General features: G+C 43.2%; 1 protein-coding gene across 2 annotated transcripts in view; it reads right to left on the bottom strand.

Moving 5' to 3' along the window:
* Window positions 1–1,459: 1,459 nt before the first annotated feature.
* LOC121191575 (septin-7) overlaps window positions 1,460–20,901 on the bottom strand; it is a 28,912-nt gene continuing 9,470 nt past the window's right edge. The window contains exons 4-15 of one of the 2 annotated variants that reach the window (XM_041052769.1): window positions 16,830–16,936; window positions 11,976–12,076; window positions 11,744–11,878; window positions 8,391–8,508; window positions 7,540–7,632; window positions 7,203–7,299; window positions 4,281–4,332; window positions 4,014–4,139; window positions 3,539–3,559; window positions 2,520–2,655; window positions 2,291–2,436; window positions 1,460–1,912 (exon numbers count right to left, since the gene is read on the bottom strand). In XM_041052769.1, the coding sequence (XP_040908703.1) occupies window positions 1,876–1,912; window positions 2,291–2,436; window positions 2,520–2,655; window positions 3,539–3,559; window positions 4,014–4,139; window positions 4,281–4,332; window positions 7,203–7,299; window positions 7,540–7,632; window positions 8,391–8,508; window positions 11,744–11,878; window positions 11,976–12,076; window positions 16,830–16,936 (1,169 nt within the window). In that variant the 3' untranslated portion in view covers window positions 1,460–1,875. The remainder of the gene's footprint in view (window positions 1,913–2,290; window positions 2,437–2,519; window positions 2,656–3,538; window positions 3,560–4,013; window positions 4,140–4,280; window positions 4,333–7,202; window positions 7,300–7,539; window positions 7,633–8,390; window positions 8,509–11,743; window positions 11,879–11,975; window positions 12,077–16,829; window positions 16,937–20,901) is intronic. The other variant, XM_041052770.1, reaches the window with a different exon arrangement.

Genomic DNA, 20,901 nt, shown 5'->3' with positions numbered 1-20,901 from the left:
AGTTGAAAACTTCCCAGAGATCACTGTAAACTTCTACTTCATGTCATCATCTGCCGCTTATCTGGGTCCAGGCCCAGAATCTCCTGATGGACTGCTGGATCTTTTCAGAAGGTGAGAGGCTCTGACAGAACAAGCTAATGGTGAGTCCTCTGCTCAGCACAGGCTGGGTTTTAAGTACATCAAGAAAAAAACAGGTGATTAAAGGTCAGAGTGACACTGACAGCAGGGCTGATCAAAGGTATGGACCGTACTTCACTCTGTCAGCAGGAGGCAGTTTGGTGTAGCTATGTGCTGCCACCTGCTGGAAGCAACGTTTACAGCCTCAATGCAAACTTGAGGACTCTGCACTCTGACCCCAGAGATGCATTCAGACTTGAATTGAAGATTCCAGATATCATATTTACTACTAATAGCATATCTGCTTTCTGTTGTACACATACTGACACCTTTGAGCTATTTTGTCACTTTTCCAGTGGAACTTGATTCACTCAAAACCTGCTCAGAAATAATGTGTAGTATGGAAGTGGGAAACAGCTGCTGTTTGGAGCCTTATTTCCAATAAGAGGAAATCTTAACATTGACAGTGGAGCCCTGAACTCTTCCCACCCAGTACCTTGGGAATGAAGTGTAACGCTGACTGTGAAGCAGGTCTCTTCATCACCCATCAGTGATGGATTAATGCTCCTGTGGCTCAGTGTGAGATAATCCCTGCAGCCAGGTTCCAGCATCTGGAGGGAAGCCTGAAACCAGAGGAGCAGAGTTATAGCAGCACATTAACGCCCATGGTTTAGGAATGACATGTGTCGTGCAGTGTTCTGTACTTCATACTTCACCAAAAAACCTGTTATTTTTCCCCATCACAATTTTATTATGTGACTTTGTACAATAAAAACAAAAACAAGACATTACAAAATACAGATGCAATACACAAACAGTGCTAAATGTGATATAAAGAAAGCCTGCTTGGTACAGTTACTGAGTTGACACCTGTTTGACTGAAGGATCACAGCTTCAGCTTTCCCATCCACCAACAATCCAACAAAGACTTTCCACATCCTTCCCCGGAAAGATTTGTTTCTGCTGGAAAACATTTTTTTAATATAGAATCTGCACAAGAAGTTCAAGAAGCACTTCATGAGCAGTTTCTGTAGTTTATTACACTCTGCGTGAGTGAAGTCAGGAGTACATGTTTGTTTTCCAAAAGGAGGGCTAGAAAAACACTGGCTATGATACCGGAAACAAAATGAACACAATTTCTATACCAGGGCCAATACAAAAGAAAAAAAAAAATGAATAAAAAGTCAGAAAATGTTACACATGATTGAAGGTAAACACTGCAGTTTTGTGGTTATACGATGTACATTACAGGAGATGGAGCATAACATCTTGGGAGGAAATTAAATGTGATACCTAAAGAAGTGTAGGAGAGCTCCAGCCTGACACTGTCTGCCACTGTGCAGGAAAGGCTGACCCCCTTAGTTTTTTTTTTTTTTTTTTTTTGGCATTAAAAGGGTTACAGCACAGAGCAGGGAGACAATTCCAAAGACACAGGAAAGGAGGAAAGAATGACTGAGCTCTGAACACCAGCCATGTTTTTTTTTAATGTGAATATACTTGTTTATGTGAGCAATGAAACGAGGACAGTAATGATGACAGTTCTTTAAGGAGAAACATGAGGGAGAAGAGTCATTGGTTAAATTCAGAGTCCAGACAATACTGCCCCCTGGCTTTCACCTGATTATTACACAGTAATATGGTCAAACTGTTTATTGTAACTGATGTGGTCGGTCGATCGACAGATGCTCTGACAATCGAGGCTGGCAGGCTGACAAAAATAATAATACACTGTAGCATCAGGTAGGTCCTCCAGAGCTATTAAAATATCTTCTTCTTTTTGTTCTTTTCCAAAGTCCTGTGAAAACAACAGGAGAGGAGCAGTCAAGCATTTAACAGAATCTGCAGCTTTCATCCTAAACAGTCTGTGAATTAATACAACTCACTGGTTACAAATGTGATTCGGACTCAGTCACTTACTCACTGAACATACAAGAACATTGCTGAATGTTGTACACTGTTATCTGCTAACGATAATTAGCATCGCAGCTTAGCAAATCCTGTAGGTAGCATCATCATCATCAGAGCTTTCCACTGTGGCTGCAAACTCATCAAAGTGTCTGTTTGTCTGTTTCTTGAAACACAGTTTGGACTCAAGCTGCGAGTTTGACCAACATCTTCTCTTCAGCTCTATAAACCATAGCTGATGATTATGTGTGTGTGTTGGTGCGTTTACCTGGAGGCGTCTAGCTTCTGCTGCTCCAGAATCCTCTGCTGGGCCTCCCAGCTGGCCTTCTCCTCCTCGTGTTGGCGACGTTTCTCTTCCAGTTCTTTGTGCTGGGCCTCTAGGTTCTTTTTCATTTGCTCGTGACGCCTCTGGAGCTGCAGGGACAAGGATGTACAGAATGTACAAAGGAGCTCAAACTAACACATTTTTTATTTAAAAAAAAAAAAGTTTAGTTTACCTCAGCCTCAGAGTCTCTGAGCTTTTGGAGCTTCTCTTTGACCTTCATCTCAAACACTTGCTCCATTTCTTGCTCCATCTTCTTCATTTTGGCCACGTGCTCCCGTCGCTCCTCCTCCATCTGGGCTAGAGGACTCCTGTGGACACACAAACCACGTTCATACCAACAGCATCACAGAGGCAGGACGCACATCTGTGACATCTCAGGCAGATGTCCGAGCTAAGCACAGATGCGCCCCCACCCTCCTCCGGCTTATAAAAGTCTTTCTGACCCGCAGAGTGATGAGAAGGAGGAGAAGCAGGACCAGGGAAGGAGGAAAGACCCAGCCTGCTGGCCCTCTCTGGAAGCCTCTGTGAGAGAGGGCTTCCAGAGAGGGATGTAGCTGGAAGGTGACAGGGGCTTGTCAGGAGAACAGGCTTTATGAGAGAATAAACCCTAACTCTGATGCTAATCATGCTCTGCTACTATGATGCACTGACATGCTTCCTACTAATTTACAAATGTACCTTATCAGACCATTTCAGGGCCTTTGCTTAAAAGAGTATTACGGTTTTCCTGCAGTTTGTTAACAAGTGGATTTAATTGTATTTCATGAATAGACTATATTAGTGGATTATGTTTACATATGACTACGAGTTCTGACCCATTTCTCTTTTTCATGCCTAGCTGAAAGATTAAAGAGCAAGTGGGTGGTAGTATTTAGCCATTAGTCGCACAGTAGATTCTTCATCAGTGGTTAATGAGAAATGTAAAATGAAACAGCGAAGCAAGCAGCCAAGTCAGCTGACCGCCAACAGGCAAACAGTGATTAGATAGTGAGGAGCTTACAGATTCTGACTTTTTTTTTATTTTATTGTAATGCTGTTTGTTTTTTAACATAAATACATACAAGTGTCGCAGGTAAAAAAAAAAAAAAAAGCAGAAGAAAATCCTAGGAGGCAGGGAAAATGAAACTGGTCAGAGAGAGGAGTGAAAGTACATTCTCTGGAGAGGTTATGAAGAAGTGAAATAACACTTACATGCCGTCAGCCGTCTCAGGTCTAAAAACAAACAAACGCAGACACTTAGCATGCTGCCATAAACCATGCATTAGCTTGTGAGGGTGTGCTGGTGATTACTGACGGCTGCAGCCGGTGGATTAGGAGTCAGATGGTGCTCAAGTTAGTGCTGGTCAGATTAGACACAACTGATACTGGTGGCCAGTTAGTTGAGGGAGGGGGGGCACTGGGGTGTTAGTGCTGGTCTGTTGGCCCAGGAATGGGTTTAAAGATTTGAGGCTGCTTTAGTGACAGCTTGCCAACTCACTGCAAACTTTGACCCCCTGACCTGAAGGTTCCTTCCACGGTTACACAGTGGATGAAGCGCTCAGAGGGTCCTGATAAAAAACCAGGATCCCTCTGATAACGTTACCCCCGTCAGCTCACAGCTGAAAATGTGCATTTCAGAAGCAAGAACCCAACAGTGCTGTGTGTATACTGTTGCTGATGAACTCACTTGGTAAGCTGCCCCTTGTTCTTATTGTTGTCCACACCGTTGTAGGTGACGGCAGCTAGGTTCTTGCTGCGGTAGTTTTCATAGTGAACGTTGTTTGTCACATCCTTCAGGTCCTGCATGTGGGTCCTGGAAAACAAAATGAATAAACGAGACTGGTTGTAAATGAGCACATTTACTGGCAAATACAATAAAAACAACGTAAAACTGTACTAGTACATGATTAACTCTTGCTAGCTTCAGTACCATTGGTTCTGTGTTTTTGCTCACCTGATGAGCATGTTCCGGAGGATGGTAAAATCACAGTGCTCTCCGTTTTCCACTGCAGGAAGAGACAAACAGAGCTTAGAGTTTAGATGGAACAGTGCAACTCATGACCATGGTTGATTCCTGTAAGGATTATAGATACAGCCAGAAAAACAGACAAAGAAAAATGATGTGTCACAATGCAGGGGACAATCTCATCATGTCAACATTAAAGAAAAATTAGTTTATAAAACCGGTTTTTGTTTTCAAAACTCTGGTCACGAGTTTTCACCAGAATAACTGCAGAGCTGTCTGCATGTGCAGAAAAAAGTACATAAGATCAGATGATCAGAAACACCAGAAACAGTTTAGTCAAATTATCTAGACCATATTATCAGTGCTGTAGATCAAAGATGAAGCAGGAAGTCTGTCTGTGAACTGTGATGGGTGTTTACAAAAGACAGTCTGGGTAATCATTTTCCATTTGCATCGGTTTTCTGAATCAGAATCTAATCGGCTGTGAAATGAAGTTTGTTATCCTCACAGTGAAAGTGAACACGTGTAGTTTACTTTGTAAATGTCTGGATAATTTAAGGATGAGGCCCCAAAGCTGACCAAAGGAAGGATTATTTAACTACCTGTATTACTGTATTCCTAAAATGTTTGATAAAATAAACAGACTATTTAACTCTTCTACTTATGTTTCTCCCCACACATTTTATTTTTCAACTCTTTGTTTGTCTTATCAAACATTTAATGAATTAAATTTTTCCCACGCAGCATTTCCTGACTTTCTTACCACAATTTGGATTTACCATGTGTCTCAGGATTTTAACTATTTAACCACTTAAGGCCTTAAACTTACCAAATTTGTCAAGACTTGGTCTGGCTCTTCACAGCCCTGCATACACACTGTAGCAGCATGAATGTGGATGGTTGTAGTAGCAGAAACCATCAGCAGGTGGCATCATGTGTCCCTCCTGCAGTCAAGCTCTGCAGTCCTCTGAGGTTTCTGAGGACGGCTGTGGTAGACTGACTCGCATAGCTTCTCAGGAACCTTGCCCTCTCCCTCTCGCTCACTCTCCCACCCTCTCTCTCTCTATATTTGTACTGACATGGAGCCAAAAACATTTTTGGTATTCCAAAACTGACTCCCCAAGGACCTCAGACACTGGCAGGAAACCATAGTTCCATAGTAGCACTTCTCCAAGTCCCCCACCAGGCTGTAGTGTGTTCAGAGTCTATATGATCCGGAATGTTCCCTTCGCGATCTCCAGTTCATCTGCCACAGGACATACCTCAGTCGCAATCATACTGCGACAGTGTCCTCGTCGCTTTAGGATAAGTATGCTGTCATGTTTCCTGTGACACGTCATAATGTGACAGCTACTTCCTGCGTTTAGGTCAAACAGAACTTTCACATCCTGTGCTGTGCTCAAGAAAAAAAAAAAAAAAAAATCTAGGTTCCCACTGGTGGTTCGAGTTTGTTTTTGCATATTATCATTATCATTTGCTTGTAACTGGCAGTTGAAAAAAAAAAAAAGCCAACTGTCTCTAAGCCAGTGCAAACCAAATATGACTGAGGATTACATTAACTGGTATTATGTTTATCAGACATTTTATCTGTCATGTAGGATTTAAACTGACAGATACACAGGTATTAAAGGATACCCTGTGGAGTAATCTTATAATCTTCTTGTGGTCAAACAGTTCTGTTTCAATCCAGTGCTTCTCACCAAAACATGTTGCGTGTGTCACTGAGGACGTGTCCATTTACTTCCTCGCAAAAAACCCTGCATTGTTTACGTTCCAGGAGCACAGTGGCCTCAATAATCATGAAATGGAAGAAGTTTGGAAAAACCAGGATTCTTCCTTTCATGACAGAAAACCTGCTCCAGAATGACCAGCGACAATAACCTATGGCAGACAGCCAAGACAACAAGTCTCTGACTGTCCTCGAGTGGCTGAGCCCAAAGTCCAGACTTTAAACCCCACAGATGTGTGCTGAGACCTGAAGATGGCTGTTCACAGACACTTCCCGCCTTCATGTGGGGGGTGACTGATTGATTAACCCAAAACATCTCTGCTTTTACTGTAAAGGTAAATGAGTTTAGTTTAACTCTGCCACCTCTGCACTGGCTGCAGCACAACATGTAAACGTCCCGTTAGCTTGGTCGTTAGACACGTCTGATTTCTGAGGTGAAAACATTTGGCACTTTGATGTTGGCTCGCATGCACTGCACATTTATCCATTTAGTAAAATCGGCATATTTATCAAGAACAAAGTGTTTTTTGCTCAATCTTCAACAGCAAGAAACACCAAATAAATCCATCCTCCTGGCTTGATTGAACACACAATTTCACATGCTGAATACTACCTTAAATCCTGCAGGATTCTGAATGTTTGATTTACATTTTGTACTTGTTCCACTGCTGATCTTAATATTCTAGTAAACTATCTTGTTTAGTAGTAGTGGGAACATTCATTTTCAGAGATGGTTTTCCTTTTTGGGAAAATACGGGGTGGCATAACAAATCATTGGTTGATTTTATCTTAAATATAGATTTGATGTGATAACTCCCAGTTTCTTCTACCTTAAATATGTGGATAATAAGAAATTTCTACAGTTAACTACTATAAAATAATTATTGGCCCAATTTTCATTTTTTTCTTAATTTCTTTTTAATATAATAACCATTTTAAGAAAATACTTTATATATAAAATTTGCTTTTTACGCCATCATCCCTTTATACTGCTGTGCTCAGTCAGTGTTTGAGTTCAGCAAAACTCTACACAGAAAGTAAACAAATAAAAATGGATGCAGTCTGTCTTGTTTATGATTTAATAAAGTGAGTGCTGTGGCTACTCAATAACTGTCATACAGAGTGTGTGTGTGTGTGTGTGTGTGACAGAGATTGTGCTCAGTTAACCTTCGAGCTCTCACCTTCAGCGACACCCCAGGGGTACTGCCTCCCGCGCACTCGCTTTCCGTTGACCTCGATTATGGTGTTACTACCAACTACAGCCAAGGGTAAACGATCCTGCAGAGAGAAGGGAGGGGACACAACTGTTGCATAGCTCGCACCGAATGGCTAAAAATACACTGCAGGCTGAGGCGGTGTGCTAGCATACAATATATGTATGACACTGCATTAGGGAAACAAAGCAGCAGACGTGAACCTCTGGAGATTTAGAGCTTGAGTGGATCCATATTTGTCACACAACAGTCAAGTGAAACTAAAAATGATTCTTTAATGGAGGGCCGCGTCAGAAGAACAGACCTTGATTTTCCTGACCATCTTCATCTCCTCCTCGTCATCCGTCTCCGGGAACTCGTAGATTTTGATTTTGTGCTCCTGGATTTCTTTCATGATCTGGACACAGAGCAGAGAGGAAGCACAGAGAGAGAGGCAGGGGAAAATGGAAAATCACCATGGGAGGTAACGTGGAGGAGTGAGCTGTATGTGGAACAAACAGGCCTATAAACATCAATAGTTGCACTGGAGGTTAGTTAACACACACACACACACACACACACACACACACACGCACACACGCACAGGGGAGGAAGAGGAACCTACGTGTTTATCCAGCGCATGAACGCACACACACAAGCACTACAATAGGATGACGTGCTCAGACAGTATAGCACACTGATGCAGTTCTATTGATTGATGCAGTATCTGAGCATCAATACAGTGTGCTGCACTTACACTGGTCCCTGAAACACAACTTTGAGAGTAAGCAAACAGCACGACAACACAAAAGTAAATAAGTCTTCAACACTGCTGAAAAAACTGACTAGAATTTCCTGTTTTTGATACAATTTTACTTTGAAATTTACTGTGAACGTGTGTCAGACACATCACATGTGATGGATTCATAGATTCCCTTACAACAAAGAAACACAACTTTTAATTGCAGCCAATTTCTCATCAAGGAAGCAATAAAAAGCATGCATTAAAATGGAGACTACAACTAGAAATGGCACAGGGCACATAAAGCTGTACTTTACAGTGGATGTGCACTGAAAGGAAACCTGTCATTGAGTCATGTAGCTACACAACATCAAACAAATCAGGGAAGATGTTCATCAGAAAAACCTGCATCCAGTCAGAGGTGATACACACACCTGTTTCTTGAACTGTTGACACTCTTCGGGAGTCATTGTGTCGGCTTTGGCGATTAGAGGGATGATGTTCACTTTTTCATGTAACCGTTTCATGAATTCAATATCGAGGGGCTTCAGCCTGGGGCAAAACGCAGAGCAGAGACAGGTTAAAGGTTAGAGTGTCAGTGAATGGACTGGTTCTCCAAACAACACTCACACCAAAAAGGAAAAACAAAACCTTGCTAAATAAAAACCATACTTTTTTTGTGTCCATGTCATATATTTATATATATGAGACATACTCTATATTAAACTGAAATGTAAGGGCTTAATTGGAAAACGTCATTCAGTCCCTGTGAGCCTGGTCCTGTAATATGTATTTGCCTGATTTCAAAGAGAATTAAAGGTTGTTCTTGTTCTTGTTTCCACATCCATGAGATGATGGAACTTCTTACGTTCTCCTTAGTTCAAAACCTGTGCTGTGCTGATGCAAGTACACGAATAAGGGAAGGCAGTGACAGAAAAACAACTTAAACTCTGCCTGAGTCTTTTATGGGCCCAGAACTTTGCAGCATACTTTGTTATATTTTGGATAAATAAAGACCTTGTTCCTTGAAAATCGAGCCACACACTGTATGAAGCTTATTACTTGCAATGTGAAGTAAACACTTCCTGATCCTTGGTTTCCAGAGGAATACAGCTGAGGGACGTCAGGCCTTACAGGGGTGTATACATTAAGACATGGTCAAGTGAATTGGACACCGTGTTGACAGGTGAGAGCATCACCTGTGTAATTGCTCGGTTCACATGAGGTCAGCAGAGACACTTCCACTCAGAGCTGTGAGGGTGGACAGGACTGGGTAAACATAAGGAGCTGAGCAGCTCTGCTATAACATCTGATGGGAAATCTTAGATGGCGTGTAGTGGTTACTATGGTTACTGTGACATTTACGCCTGCATTTGTCTCGTTTCATGCATGGTGTGTGTATAAAGCTGGCATCAATGGGCCAATTAGGACTATTTGTCAGGGTCAGTCTGTGAAGCTGCTGTGACCTTAGCACTTGTTGTTAAAAGACCAATGATGGTCTAATATTCTGATGTTACCCACACAGAGTCACACACATACACACACAGCTCCACAGCAGATGCTGAAAATGAATGGAACCATATGGTGCTTGTCATTTGCCAAGAGAGCCAACAAGGCTGCGGTCAGTGTCCCAACACTGGGTTACTGTGGGTCAGCATGCTCTGCAGCACTGGACTGCAAAACCACCTTTTGTTGTAGACAGCACAGTGTGGCCTAGTGTGTGACATCCAGGCCAACTCAGTGTGTGTGTGTGTGTGTGTGTGTGTGTGCGTGCATGGCAGTGGCCAGAGCCAAGATACAGGGATCTCCAGGGTCAGCACGCTCAGGACAGATTACACTAATGTTATTCCTGCCTGGGAGGCCACAGGCAGAGAGAGCTGGGTTAGGACTAAACTCCCGGCCTCCTGAGAACGAGGCCATAGGGAAGCAGCAGTGAAATGCAACCGCTGCAATCTACAGCTCTCGTCGCTTATTTCCCATGAGACTCAGTCCACAGTGACGTGAGGTGGAAGCCCTCTTCGTCGACAGCCTACAGTAGCAGCCATCTAAAAAACAAAGACAGGTGACTCTGCAGTGTACTGCAGGCTATCACACATTGGTCTATGTGTAAATGTGTTGCTATGAACACACTGCTAGTGGCACCCTGCAGTTGAATGAATGGCACTTGAGAGGGTGTGTTTACTGTGGAATCTAGACACACCTTTGAGTGACTGGGGACTGTAATACAGAAAATTGGGGATTTTTTTTTTTTCTGTCACTATCGCAGGTGTCTGCTGTGTTGGATCTATCACATCCTGTTTTCTTGTCCTCTTACATGCATCCTCAAATTTGATCTCAGATAGAAATGTTCCTTTCACTGGTATGCTAGTGACTCTTCACCACCAGAAACATATAACCAGGGTGTTTCAAAGACTCCTAAGGACCGGCTTTATGGTCAGAGACTAGATGCCCAGAAACCGAACAAAGCCAAGGTCAGAAATTGTTTTTACTGGACCACAAGACTCATCTGTCACAATATCCAAAAACCTTTAACAAGTTGGCTGAGCATGTAATACATGCTGCCAAACATCTTGGTGTTATTTGTGATCATGGTCCCAGCTTTGAGAAGCAAATCAAGCTGTTAGTTCTACTTTCCTGCAACTGCAAACAATTTCCAGAGCTATGTGTTTCCTCTTGCTACTTTGGAATTTGAACCTGCATAACTCTGGATGTCCCAGGATGTGTGTTTTATATTTATGTGTGTGTGTGTTACCAGCGCTGAGATCTTTGAGAAGGTAGTATATGATCAAATACATCTGAGAAAATAATCTGATGACCAGCATGTTTACAGAAAGAGACGCACACAGAGAAATGACAGAGAACTGGTACAAAGATGTGGACAGTGAAATGATCTGAGTAGCAGGCCTCTTTGATTTTACAGCAGCATTGAACGCTATTGCCCACAAGCTTCTTCTTGAACAACTTGCACAACTTGCAACAAAGGTTTGTCGCTGCGTGGAGCAAAGCACAAATCAGGTTCTGTCTGAAAGGGCCATTAAGAAGACACAACTGGGAAAGCTGAACAGTCCGACCAGTGTGATAAGCCATCCAGTGCATTTGTTCTGAATATTTCTGCTGCTGCGGCAGCTGAAGCAGCAAGAGAGGGTCGGGAAAGGATAGCTGCAGCTAATGAAGAGAGCGATGTGGGGGAGGAGGAGGAGGAGGAGGAGGATGACAGCAGCCAGCATGAATCTAATAGAATCTAATTCTGTGGGAAACACTGCATCAGTATATCAACCCCTGTCCTTCATCCTCTCATTCCCAGATCCTTCCTTCAGCCAGTGTGGTAGATCCACGTTCTCAGGCCACTTACAACTGTGCATCCTAAGCTTTGACCCTTGTATAGTTTTGATCACTGAACTAATCCTCGTCTCCTAGTGCCACAGGATCATTGCATGTCTGCCTGTTTTCCCACTGGCCTCGTCACCTGGTCACAGCCCTGCCTTCATCCCTGCTCTGCCCTGCTGCACCGTCCACCAGCTTCCCTCAGCGCTTATGCCTTCATCTGCCATAATCCTCCCCTCCATCACTCCCTGAGAGCAGAGTCTGTGTCCTGAGTTTGGGTTCCCCTCAGTTACCATGTTTTACTTTGGCATTTTAAAGGACAAAGATTAACCGATCAATCAAAAAAATATTTGGCATTTCCTAAACCACTTACAATACCCCCAACCTAAGTCTACAAACATGCCACAGAAGCCTTCACATACATTGTTATATTCTATTAAAGTGGCAGGTTCGTGTTTCTTACCCATGTCCGGATGGGGCAATGAAGTACAGACAGCACTGCACTCTGTTGTCTGGCATCTGCCGTCTGTTGACCCGTGACTCTGCATTGAGGTAATCCTCAAACTTACTGTCGATGTAATCGATGACGGGCTGCCAGCTGAGAACGACACGGTGTTCACGTCAGTTTCAGGTACAGCGTCACAGTAACAGTGTACTGTAGCTTACATTAACCAGTGACAGACGGCTGAGCTCACCAGTTACTGTTGTCCACAGCATCGCCAAAGCCGGGGGTGTCGACAATGGTGAGCAGAAGCTGGACTCCTCCTTCCTTTACCAGAACCTTTGACTGTTCCACCTGCAAAGACCAAGAATGTCGACAGAAGTCAGTCGGGAAACTCAGAGCTAATTACAAGATTGCTGTTTAAGCAGGTACCTGTGTCCCGCCCCTTTGTAAACCTTTACCATTCACTTGAATGGGAAAGTGGTTCCAGACTTTCAGACGCTGCTGTATATCAGCAGTGAGGTTACATAAGGACGCGAAGACGAAAAGAGTATCGATTCAAAGCAGAAAACTGTGGGTGAAACTCAGCACTCAAAGTTCCCACACTGTGTTTGACACTGAAGTGGCACATGGACACACACTGACGTTATATGAGTGAATTGTGGCTGTGGTTTCTGCAGTAAAGGCAGGGACAAAAATGGTCTGTGTGCATGACTGCACCACTGACCTCAGCTGACTACTTCTCTACATGCTCAGTGTCCTTATAGAAAAAACACACACAGGCAAAACAGAACTAAACCAGCTCTGCAAACCAATTCATCGCAGCCAGACCAAACTATTCTGCTGCCACTGAGGGCACAATATGAGATGTGTGCAGAGCCTTGGACAGACAGATGCAGGGAGGAAGAGAGCGAGCGGCAGTGAATGAGCGTAGTGAACAAAGCCGCTTCTCATCGCATCAGAAAGGTCCGGAATGGCTGGGCTTTGATCAGCATGAGGCTGAGGCAGGACTCGTGATCAGCAGATGAAGTTTGATTTAATCAGCAGATCTGAACCAGACCCTGTCCACCATTCTCTCATATCAGAGACTCTGAGATTTCACAGACGGAGTGAGGTCCACACTGGTTCCCAGACATACACGTTTAGGCCCAGTGACTCCCACCCACCCACTTACTGCTATGTATCATGTAGTGTAATCTACCACAGGCTGGCTGTCTTTAAACTGACCTCCAGGGATGGGACTGGGAGGCCGGGTCAGCCAGACAGACACTAACAAATGGCTTATCATACAGGGTGGACAAGAGCAGTGGATATATTACATTTTAAAGACCTTTTAAAAGCTGTCTGGAATGAAATATACTGTGCACCTACTTCTGATAACAGACTACTGTAAAAGTGAAAGCCACTGCAGAGCCGTTGGAGCATACTGGGTCTTTATGACTCATATGGAAAAGAAGAAATACAGATCTCGACAAGAACATGTCACATATAATAACCAGGTGGGTGAAACTCTCTGTGTCTGACACAGTCAAATATGGCACCTTACAACAAAGCTAAAGTTCAGTGTGTAGGACTGCTGAGGAGGCAACACTGAAGAATCCTGCAGTGTGTCTCTTCTTCTGCTGCATAACAAGATGAGTCAAGTCAAAGACATGCCTATTAACCAGACAGACTGCCCACAGACAGTGAGCTCATGGGAAAAGGAACAACAACACTGTCTACATCATGTCACACAAGGACAACAATGTAAAGCTGTCCAGCAGTACAACTGTCACTAACAGTGTCTGACTGGATCACAGATCTACAAGCTTATTTGATTGTATTATACATAGAGCCAAAACCAACTCTTCATGAAGGAGTCAGGGTACACAACTACATTTGCTACTTACTGCATTCAGACTATGACTGACTGGTATTAAGGCCCGAAGTGAATCAAGAAAACATTACACACACCATCACACCTCCACCACCACCACCAGCCTGGACTGTTGACACAAGGCAGGTTGGGTCCATGGATTCATGTTGACTCCAAACTCTGACCCTACCATCTGCAGCCTCAGCAGAAATCCAGATCCATCAGACCAGGATATGTTTTTCTAGTCTTCATCTGTCCAGTTTTGGTGAGTCTGTGTCCACTGCAGCCTCAGGTCTCTGTTCTTGGCTGACAGGACTGGACCCTGATGTGGTCTCTGCTGTTGTAGTCCATCCACCTCAAGGTTGGACATGTTGTTCATTCTGAGAAGCTTTTCTGTTCACCAGTTGTACAGAGTGGTTATCTGAGTTAGCGAAGCCTTTCTGTCTGCTCCAACCAGTATGACCTCTGACCTCTCTCATCAACAAGGTGTTTCCATCCTCAGAGCTGCTGATTTGCTGGATGTTTTACCGTTTTTCATACTTCTGTTGTCATTGTAATTCTAAAATTCCACTGAAGCAGGAGCATGTGTGTGATGTAAAAAAAAAAGAAAAAAAAAAAACAGGCATGTCTGTGCATTGCCAAAACAAGACTGGGCTCAGTGCATATGGCAGTTTGTTGGCTAATCACCAAGTCCCTGTCCTTGTATACTCTCCTCCCTAACCGAGCCTTATTAACCAGGGACAACAGAGACATCTGCCCTGGCCTATCACCTCCAACACTTAACACCCACTCTGTCAGCCCGCCTGGTCAACTCCCCCAACCCCCCCCCCCCCCCCCCACACCCCCCCCCACCCCTTTTTTTTTTTTCATAAAGAGCAGGATTCTGTTACACACAGCATTCCTCTGGGTTTCATCACATTCTTTGGCACGACTTGGAAAAAAAAATGGCCAAAATTATTTGAAATGTAATTAGTTTGTGGTTCTTGGAGAGAGAAAAAGACGAGCTCTCTGTTCTCCATTATCGTCTTGGTCCTTGAAAGGATAAACAAGCAACACATAATCACATACAGTACGTTTAACTTCAGAACACATTCTCCCCTTGGGACTGAAAACTGTGAGGAATCCCGAAACGCTCAGCCTGAGAGCCAACAGACAGCCTAAATCTCATTTAAACTTTTAAGAAGAGCTGAGGAGGTGTAATGGGCAGGTTAACAAATTGGAAGCAGCAGTACGGCGAGGGTAGACAGAGTCCCCTCAGTGTGTTGCCAGGGATTAGAGGAGATTTAGAGCAAAGCAGCAGATCACAAGGAGCAGGAGAAGGGAAGATGCTCCACTTGCAGCTGATCTACTGTACATGAACCCAAAGTGAACACTTGTAATTCCCTCCTGAAGGCAGAGGACAGGGGAGAGAGAGAGGCCGGTTAGAGCTGCCTCACTCCAACAGTATCGCCTTTCACTCTTCAAAGGGAAGTTTAAGTGAAACTATGCAGCTCTGAGCTCTACCTGAGCAAACTGCACCGTCACTGCAAACGGCATCAAAGACTGAAAACTGGGGGCATAAACCACACGCCTCATATGTTCACTATCGCTCCTGTTAGCTTCCTTCTTGGCATAGTCACACATAGTCATCTTTGATGCTCAAAGCTACGGTACGAAACTTTTTTCCTAATATTTTTTTTTAGTTGAAATATGCTCCCAAATATATCTTGATGTGGAAAGATCTGTGACCCCCAAGAACCCCCAAGATAGTCCCTTTTAAAGTTTTGGAGGGAGCCACACCCGTCCAACTAGTCAGAGAGGACTAGATTCAGGGGTGGGACCTCTGAGCTGTGGATCAATATGTGACGTGACGAAGCTGACTCACAGGCTAACAAGCTACCGATTAATGCATTAGCTGAGACAGTGACCACGAGGATGTAGGGGAAGGGCCGGACAGAGCATAACACAGCAGGAAGAGAGAGGGGAGGGAGGGAGAGAGGAGCACGTCTACGTACTACGTACTATGAGAGAGGTCATTCATATAAATGAGCTAACAGCCAATACCGTTTAATAAAATGAGCTGAGTTTTAAAACAGCATAACATTAAATATCTATGACTAAATACGCAACAACCAAAGTTAAGGTTAGGAACAAACACGCTAACGTATTGTTACTAAAACTGAAACAATGCAAAACTAATCTGCTTCAACAGGACTATGTGGTTTTGGTTTAATATTTGATTGACAGCAGACAAGCATGCCTCTGCTGTGCAACCGAACCCCGCCCACTTCCCACTACAAACCAGTAAAGAGCACAGAGAACACAAAATGCCCCCCCCCCCCCCCCCCCCAAAAAAATCTGTTCTAACACTGATAGCAGAAAGATTTTAATTCATGTTGGACCCCATCACTCATAGAAATGACTGACAAATTGAGTTTACGGGGCCTTTAAAGGCACCATAAAGGTTTGAAATGGTAACAGGCCATCCCTAGCTTTGTGGTGTTTAATGCCTACTGTGGTATGTAATTTATTTTTCACCATCAAAGGTTTAGCTCTAGAAATGCCATCTAGGTGGGACCGTCAAGTGTTTTAGGTTTTATCCTAAATTGCAGATCATTGTGGTGTAAACACAGTAATGGTCCTGGTTTGGAGAAGATTTAGTGACTCAACAAAACTATAAATCTTTATGTAAATCCCTGTTTATTTGTGCAATGTTGTACATTTCACTTTCCTAAGTAGGCAACCACTGAAACAGCAAGTTAATACAGGGAAGTGTGACAACTGTAGAACCACACAACAATCCAATTACATTGCTTAATTTGAAATTATAACACATTTTGCCTTTGGCAAGCAAACTATCTCTTTGTTAAAGCAGACGAACCGGTTTCCCTGGGTGGCAGCAGCTCGAAGGAGCAGCCTCGCAAAACAAGATCTCACACAGCAACTATTCAGCTGAGAGCTGGAACGCTGAGAGAAGAAAGGCGAGGGCACACCTGTGCTGCAGCAGCCTCAGGCTCTGACGTTTTAACTGGCCAGTGACGGGGGGGGTGAAGTCAGCCTATCATGTTTCAATTAACAGAAAAACCTTTGGCTCTTTATGAGATGAAAAAATTAGTAGGTGGGTCGAGATCACAGAGGGGGTAGATCCACAGTGAACACAGAAAGGTACCAATTTGTCAATGGGTGAATTTACTACAGTGTTGACACTGGAAGAGAAGAATGATGTGGGAGTCTCCGGAAGAAGAAGAAGAAGAAGAAAAAAAAAAAGATTACCTGAACAGTTTTTTTTATTCTATGCGAAGGACCCGGGTATTCAGGGGAGTACAGGTCTGTCAGAAAGAGTGAGTTGATCAGCGTCGACTTCCCCAGCCCAGATTCCCCTGAAAGACAAAGAGCCAGAGTGAGTGAATGGGAGTGAACTCCAGAGACGCATTTCATGCTGTATGTGTTTTTTTTTTTTTTAAAAACCCTTTTTCATGCCAGACGGAGGCGCAACATGACAGAGTGTCCAGATGTTTATCAACCCCAGTACTAACGCAGTCTTTTGCTGTTTGACATTCTTCACATGTTTGAGATTCAACCCTTCTCACTCTTTTCAGTACAGGAAATGGGTAACTTTAACCCTGTCTTTTTTTTTTTTTCTTCTTAAGAGGCAAGCGTTAACATGACACAAAGGAAGAGACAGACAGGGTGGAAGTTCTATCCTCCCAAATTCTTTTCCTGTCTGCATTTCAGGAATCTAATCAGAGAATCATGGGAAGGGAGGAGAGGGGAAGGAAGATTTTAAACCACCACAGTCATCACAAAGTCTCACTATAACAAAGGAGGGAAAACAGAAATCAGGAGTAGTCTCCATTCTTAATCTTCTTATGCAGTCTTGATTACAAAATAGACTTTAACCGTTTGAGATACAGTTCATTCATCATTCATCAATATCAATTCTTTCTTCTTCTTTTATTGTTGTTTTTTTGTTTTAAACCTGGGTCTTGTTTTCTTTTTCTTCATCCCTCACTGTTCCAATCACACTTTTCTCATCAGCTACACTGACTCCTAAGTCAGGGACTCTGCCAAACACAACTGTACAACAATGTCGCTCAGGGAAACAAATACAGCGCTTTAACTCGTCCATTCAGCAACAAAATGTAATAGAAAATATTACAAGGCTGGCTAACAGATCTCAGTAATGTGTATCGAACTGTGAACTGTGTCTATCGTGTATGGAAAACTGCCAAGAACCAAAACACAGGCATCAAACATCTACACACATTCATGATGTTCTTTGCTTTTATTCTTTGATCAGGTGGTGTCTGAATTAAATCATAACTGTGCCGGTTTTAATTATATATATTTCATTAAGGCAGAGACCTCGTGTTACTTGTGTTTGTTAGATGAAAGAGACAAAGAAAAGTTTGTATCTCAAAGTACTAAAAAAATGAACTGTTTGGGTACAGTATCAATTTGTATTATGTATTTCACCAGTATATCCTTCAGAAGATACCCCCCCCCAACACTGTGAAATGATGTTCTGACTAATTAGCACAATGTAAATACACTATACAAAACGCTGGTTCTTTTTGGAGCTTCTGTGGCTTAAATCATAAAATCTCTGCTAGAAAACCAGGAGGGCCTGGCTGTGGTAATCTAATACCACCAGCAGTATGCCTGTTAAGATTGGGGTGAGCGGAGGGGAAAAACGAAGCGGCTGAAACAAAAGCTTCAGTGTGAGAGACGAGGCAGTCACACGCCGATCTGGCACCGTGGCCGAAGAGCTTCTCCTGACCTTTACAAGTGGCCAAGGCAAAAAAAAAAAAATGGGCCACCGCTGCCAACAACTCAGCCATTCAGTGCTCCATGAGAGGAGGACGACATGATGAAGAAAACATCACACAAAAGGATCCTTCACTCAACACACTCCGAGTCATAAATATTTTCCTAAGAGGGCAGAGCCACATTTATCTTGCAATCTTAACAGAAATGTTTCAGCGAGTGGAACTGGTCTGTGATGAAACATGCAGGAGCACTGTAAACATTTCGTCAAGGCTGAAAGGGAATGGTGAACTCCTGTGATGGTTACCAGGGGGGAGGCTGTGGTTCTGTGGGTGAAATGTATATGATAAAAACGTCGGCTTCAATTAAGGAAGCTAAGACCTGACAAGAACAGCAGGACTGATTCTGATCCAGGTCCCAGTAGAGGCTCAGTGTAAGGAGGAGGAAAATGAGGAGATCTGGTTACACAAGAACCAAACTCATAATGCTGAGAGTGATGATGGTGGTGGTGGAGTGAAGATGCTGATCATGGTTGGTCAGAGTTGTGGTTGCTTGTTTGGAAGGGATGGGAGGGGGGGGGTTTCTGATCTGATGGGATGATCATTGGCTTTGACTGACAGAAAAATATTCCCCTCCCCCGCTGCTCTGTCTGTCACACTAACCCACAGTATGAGGTTTGACCCTTTACCCACAGTAAGGGGTATATGTTTGGCTGTATTATTACTTCAGCAGCATTTCTGTAACTGTGGCTGCTTGTGAATGGTAAAGTGTGTTAATGTACAAAGATCAAGCAAGTAAAATTTAGTAGGACAAAGGAAAGCCTTGATTTGGATTTAACAGAAGTAAATGATAAATGAAACTGGTCTTGGCCAAGTCTTTCAAATGTTAGGGCTGTGGATGTGGGATTAAATAATGTTTCATTTCAGAGCAGAAACAACATAATGTTAAAGCAGCTGTAACTGATATTTTTAAATTACAATTTTTCAAATGACACGAGTGAGATGAAAATAGAGAGAGTTATCACCTGAGTCTGCAGCTACATTTGGTTTTACAGAGCGCTGCAGTGAATCCGCATGTCACAGCTTTGCGGGTTGTGGTTCAGTCTCACCGCTCTCATAGTGTGGTGTTTTCTGCTAAAGCTGCTAAAAACAGAGCGGAGTTTTTAACAGGGCTGTTCAGGCTCAGTTCCACACATCAGATCTTTTTCTGCAGTTTCCAGTATGTGGAGGGATGGAATGGGTCCAGAGAATGGACCTGCAGAGCAGACGTCCACGATTTAACTTCTGCAAAGGTCGACACTCATTAAGCGCTTTATTAGGAAGCTGCAGGATTTTAATGCTTTACACTGCTGCCACATGATTGGCTGCTTGGATAACTGCATGCATAAGCAGGTGCACAGGTGTTTCTAATAAAGTGTTCTGTGAGTGTATGTTTCAAGTCTCCTGCTTTTACCTTTACTGAAGTGCTTTTTGTGTCACTTACCACGGAAACAATGATGAAAGAACACAGCACAGGAGAGTTAAAATAGCCAGCAGTTATTCTGAAAGACTGAACTTTGTTCAATGTACAGCATGAGCACACACACACACACACACACACAAACTGAAGATTACCATCGTTACCAAACAAGTACTGACAGCTAGCGAGCCAACTTAACAGTATGATATGCTGCTGTTTAGATACTGACTGATATGTTGTTGAAACAATAATCCTGCAAGTGGCAGATAATGAAATGATAAACGTGTTTAAAGGTTGTCACCAGCCAAAAGTTATTTATGTTTGCGTACAAAGGATTGATTCACTTACATTTTTTTTTTTAATTCGGGAAGTGCATGCTGTGTTCACCAACGTGGCATGATTCAAGATGCATTCAAAAGCTGAACAGTCCCTGAACATAGCTGCAGCTGTTGCAGACATCTGACAGTTCACTGTCAGCAAAATAAAACGATGGAAATATGAAAACTGTTTTCTAGGACAACACAAAATTTTCCAGGACATTGTACTATTTCTCTCATTTTCCCAGGTTTTCCAGGACTGGAAAAGTGGTATTAAATTTTCTAGATTTTCCAGGACACAGGGTTCCCTGATAAAACTGATAAATAGGACACTGCTTTATGTATTTGGGGAAAAAAAGAGTTTCATTAAAATCTTTCAGGTCACTTAATTGAACCAGGACATATAAAGAAGCCATTCAGTGTCATTACAGCCAGGCATCCCAGTTGCAGGCCACACTCGCTGAGCCGCCCCGCCAAGCCAAGCCAAGCCAAGGCCCGCTGGCTCGCTGCGAGGCCCTGCAGCCAGCACCACTTCCTTTAAAGGAAATTTCCAGCAGCTGTGTAAACCATGGAGGTTTATTCAAAGGCACTTCCAACTGTATGGAAGAGGCTGGTAGAGGGGTAGCAGGTAGAGTTTGACTTTTGAGGGGGAGTCCGCGTTAGGTTAATTCATTTGACAGGGCTCCCAATACACTGGGCTAGTAAAACGCAGGTGAAATGAAAAGAGGTCTTTTCAATTTTGAAAGGGAAATTCTGTGTGTTCAGCAGTATCATATGAAAGCAGCCATCTTCTCTCCATTTCT

This window comes from Toxotes jaculatrix, chromosome 13 (assembly GCF_017976425.1).
Source record: "Toxotes jaculatrix isolate fToxJac2 chromosome 13, fToxJac2.pri, whole genome shotgun sequence".
Taxonomy (NCBI): Eukaryota; Metazoa; Chordata; class Actinopteri; family Toxotidae; genus Toxotes; species Toxotes jaculatrix.
The sequence above is the reverse complement of the archived record's forward strand: the minus strand, read 5'-3'. Positions and strand labels throughout refer to the sequence as shown.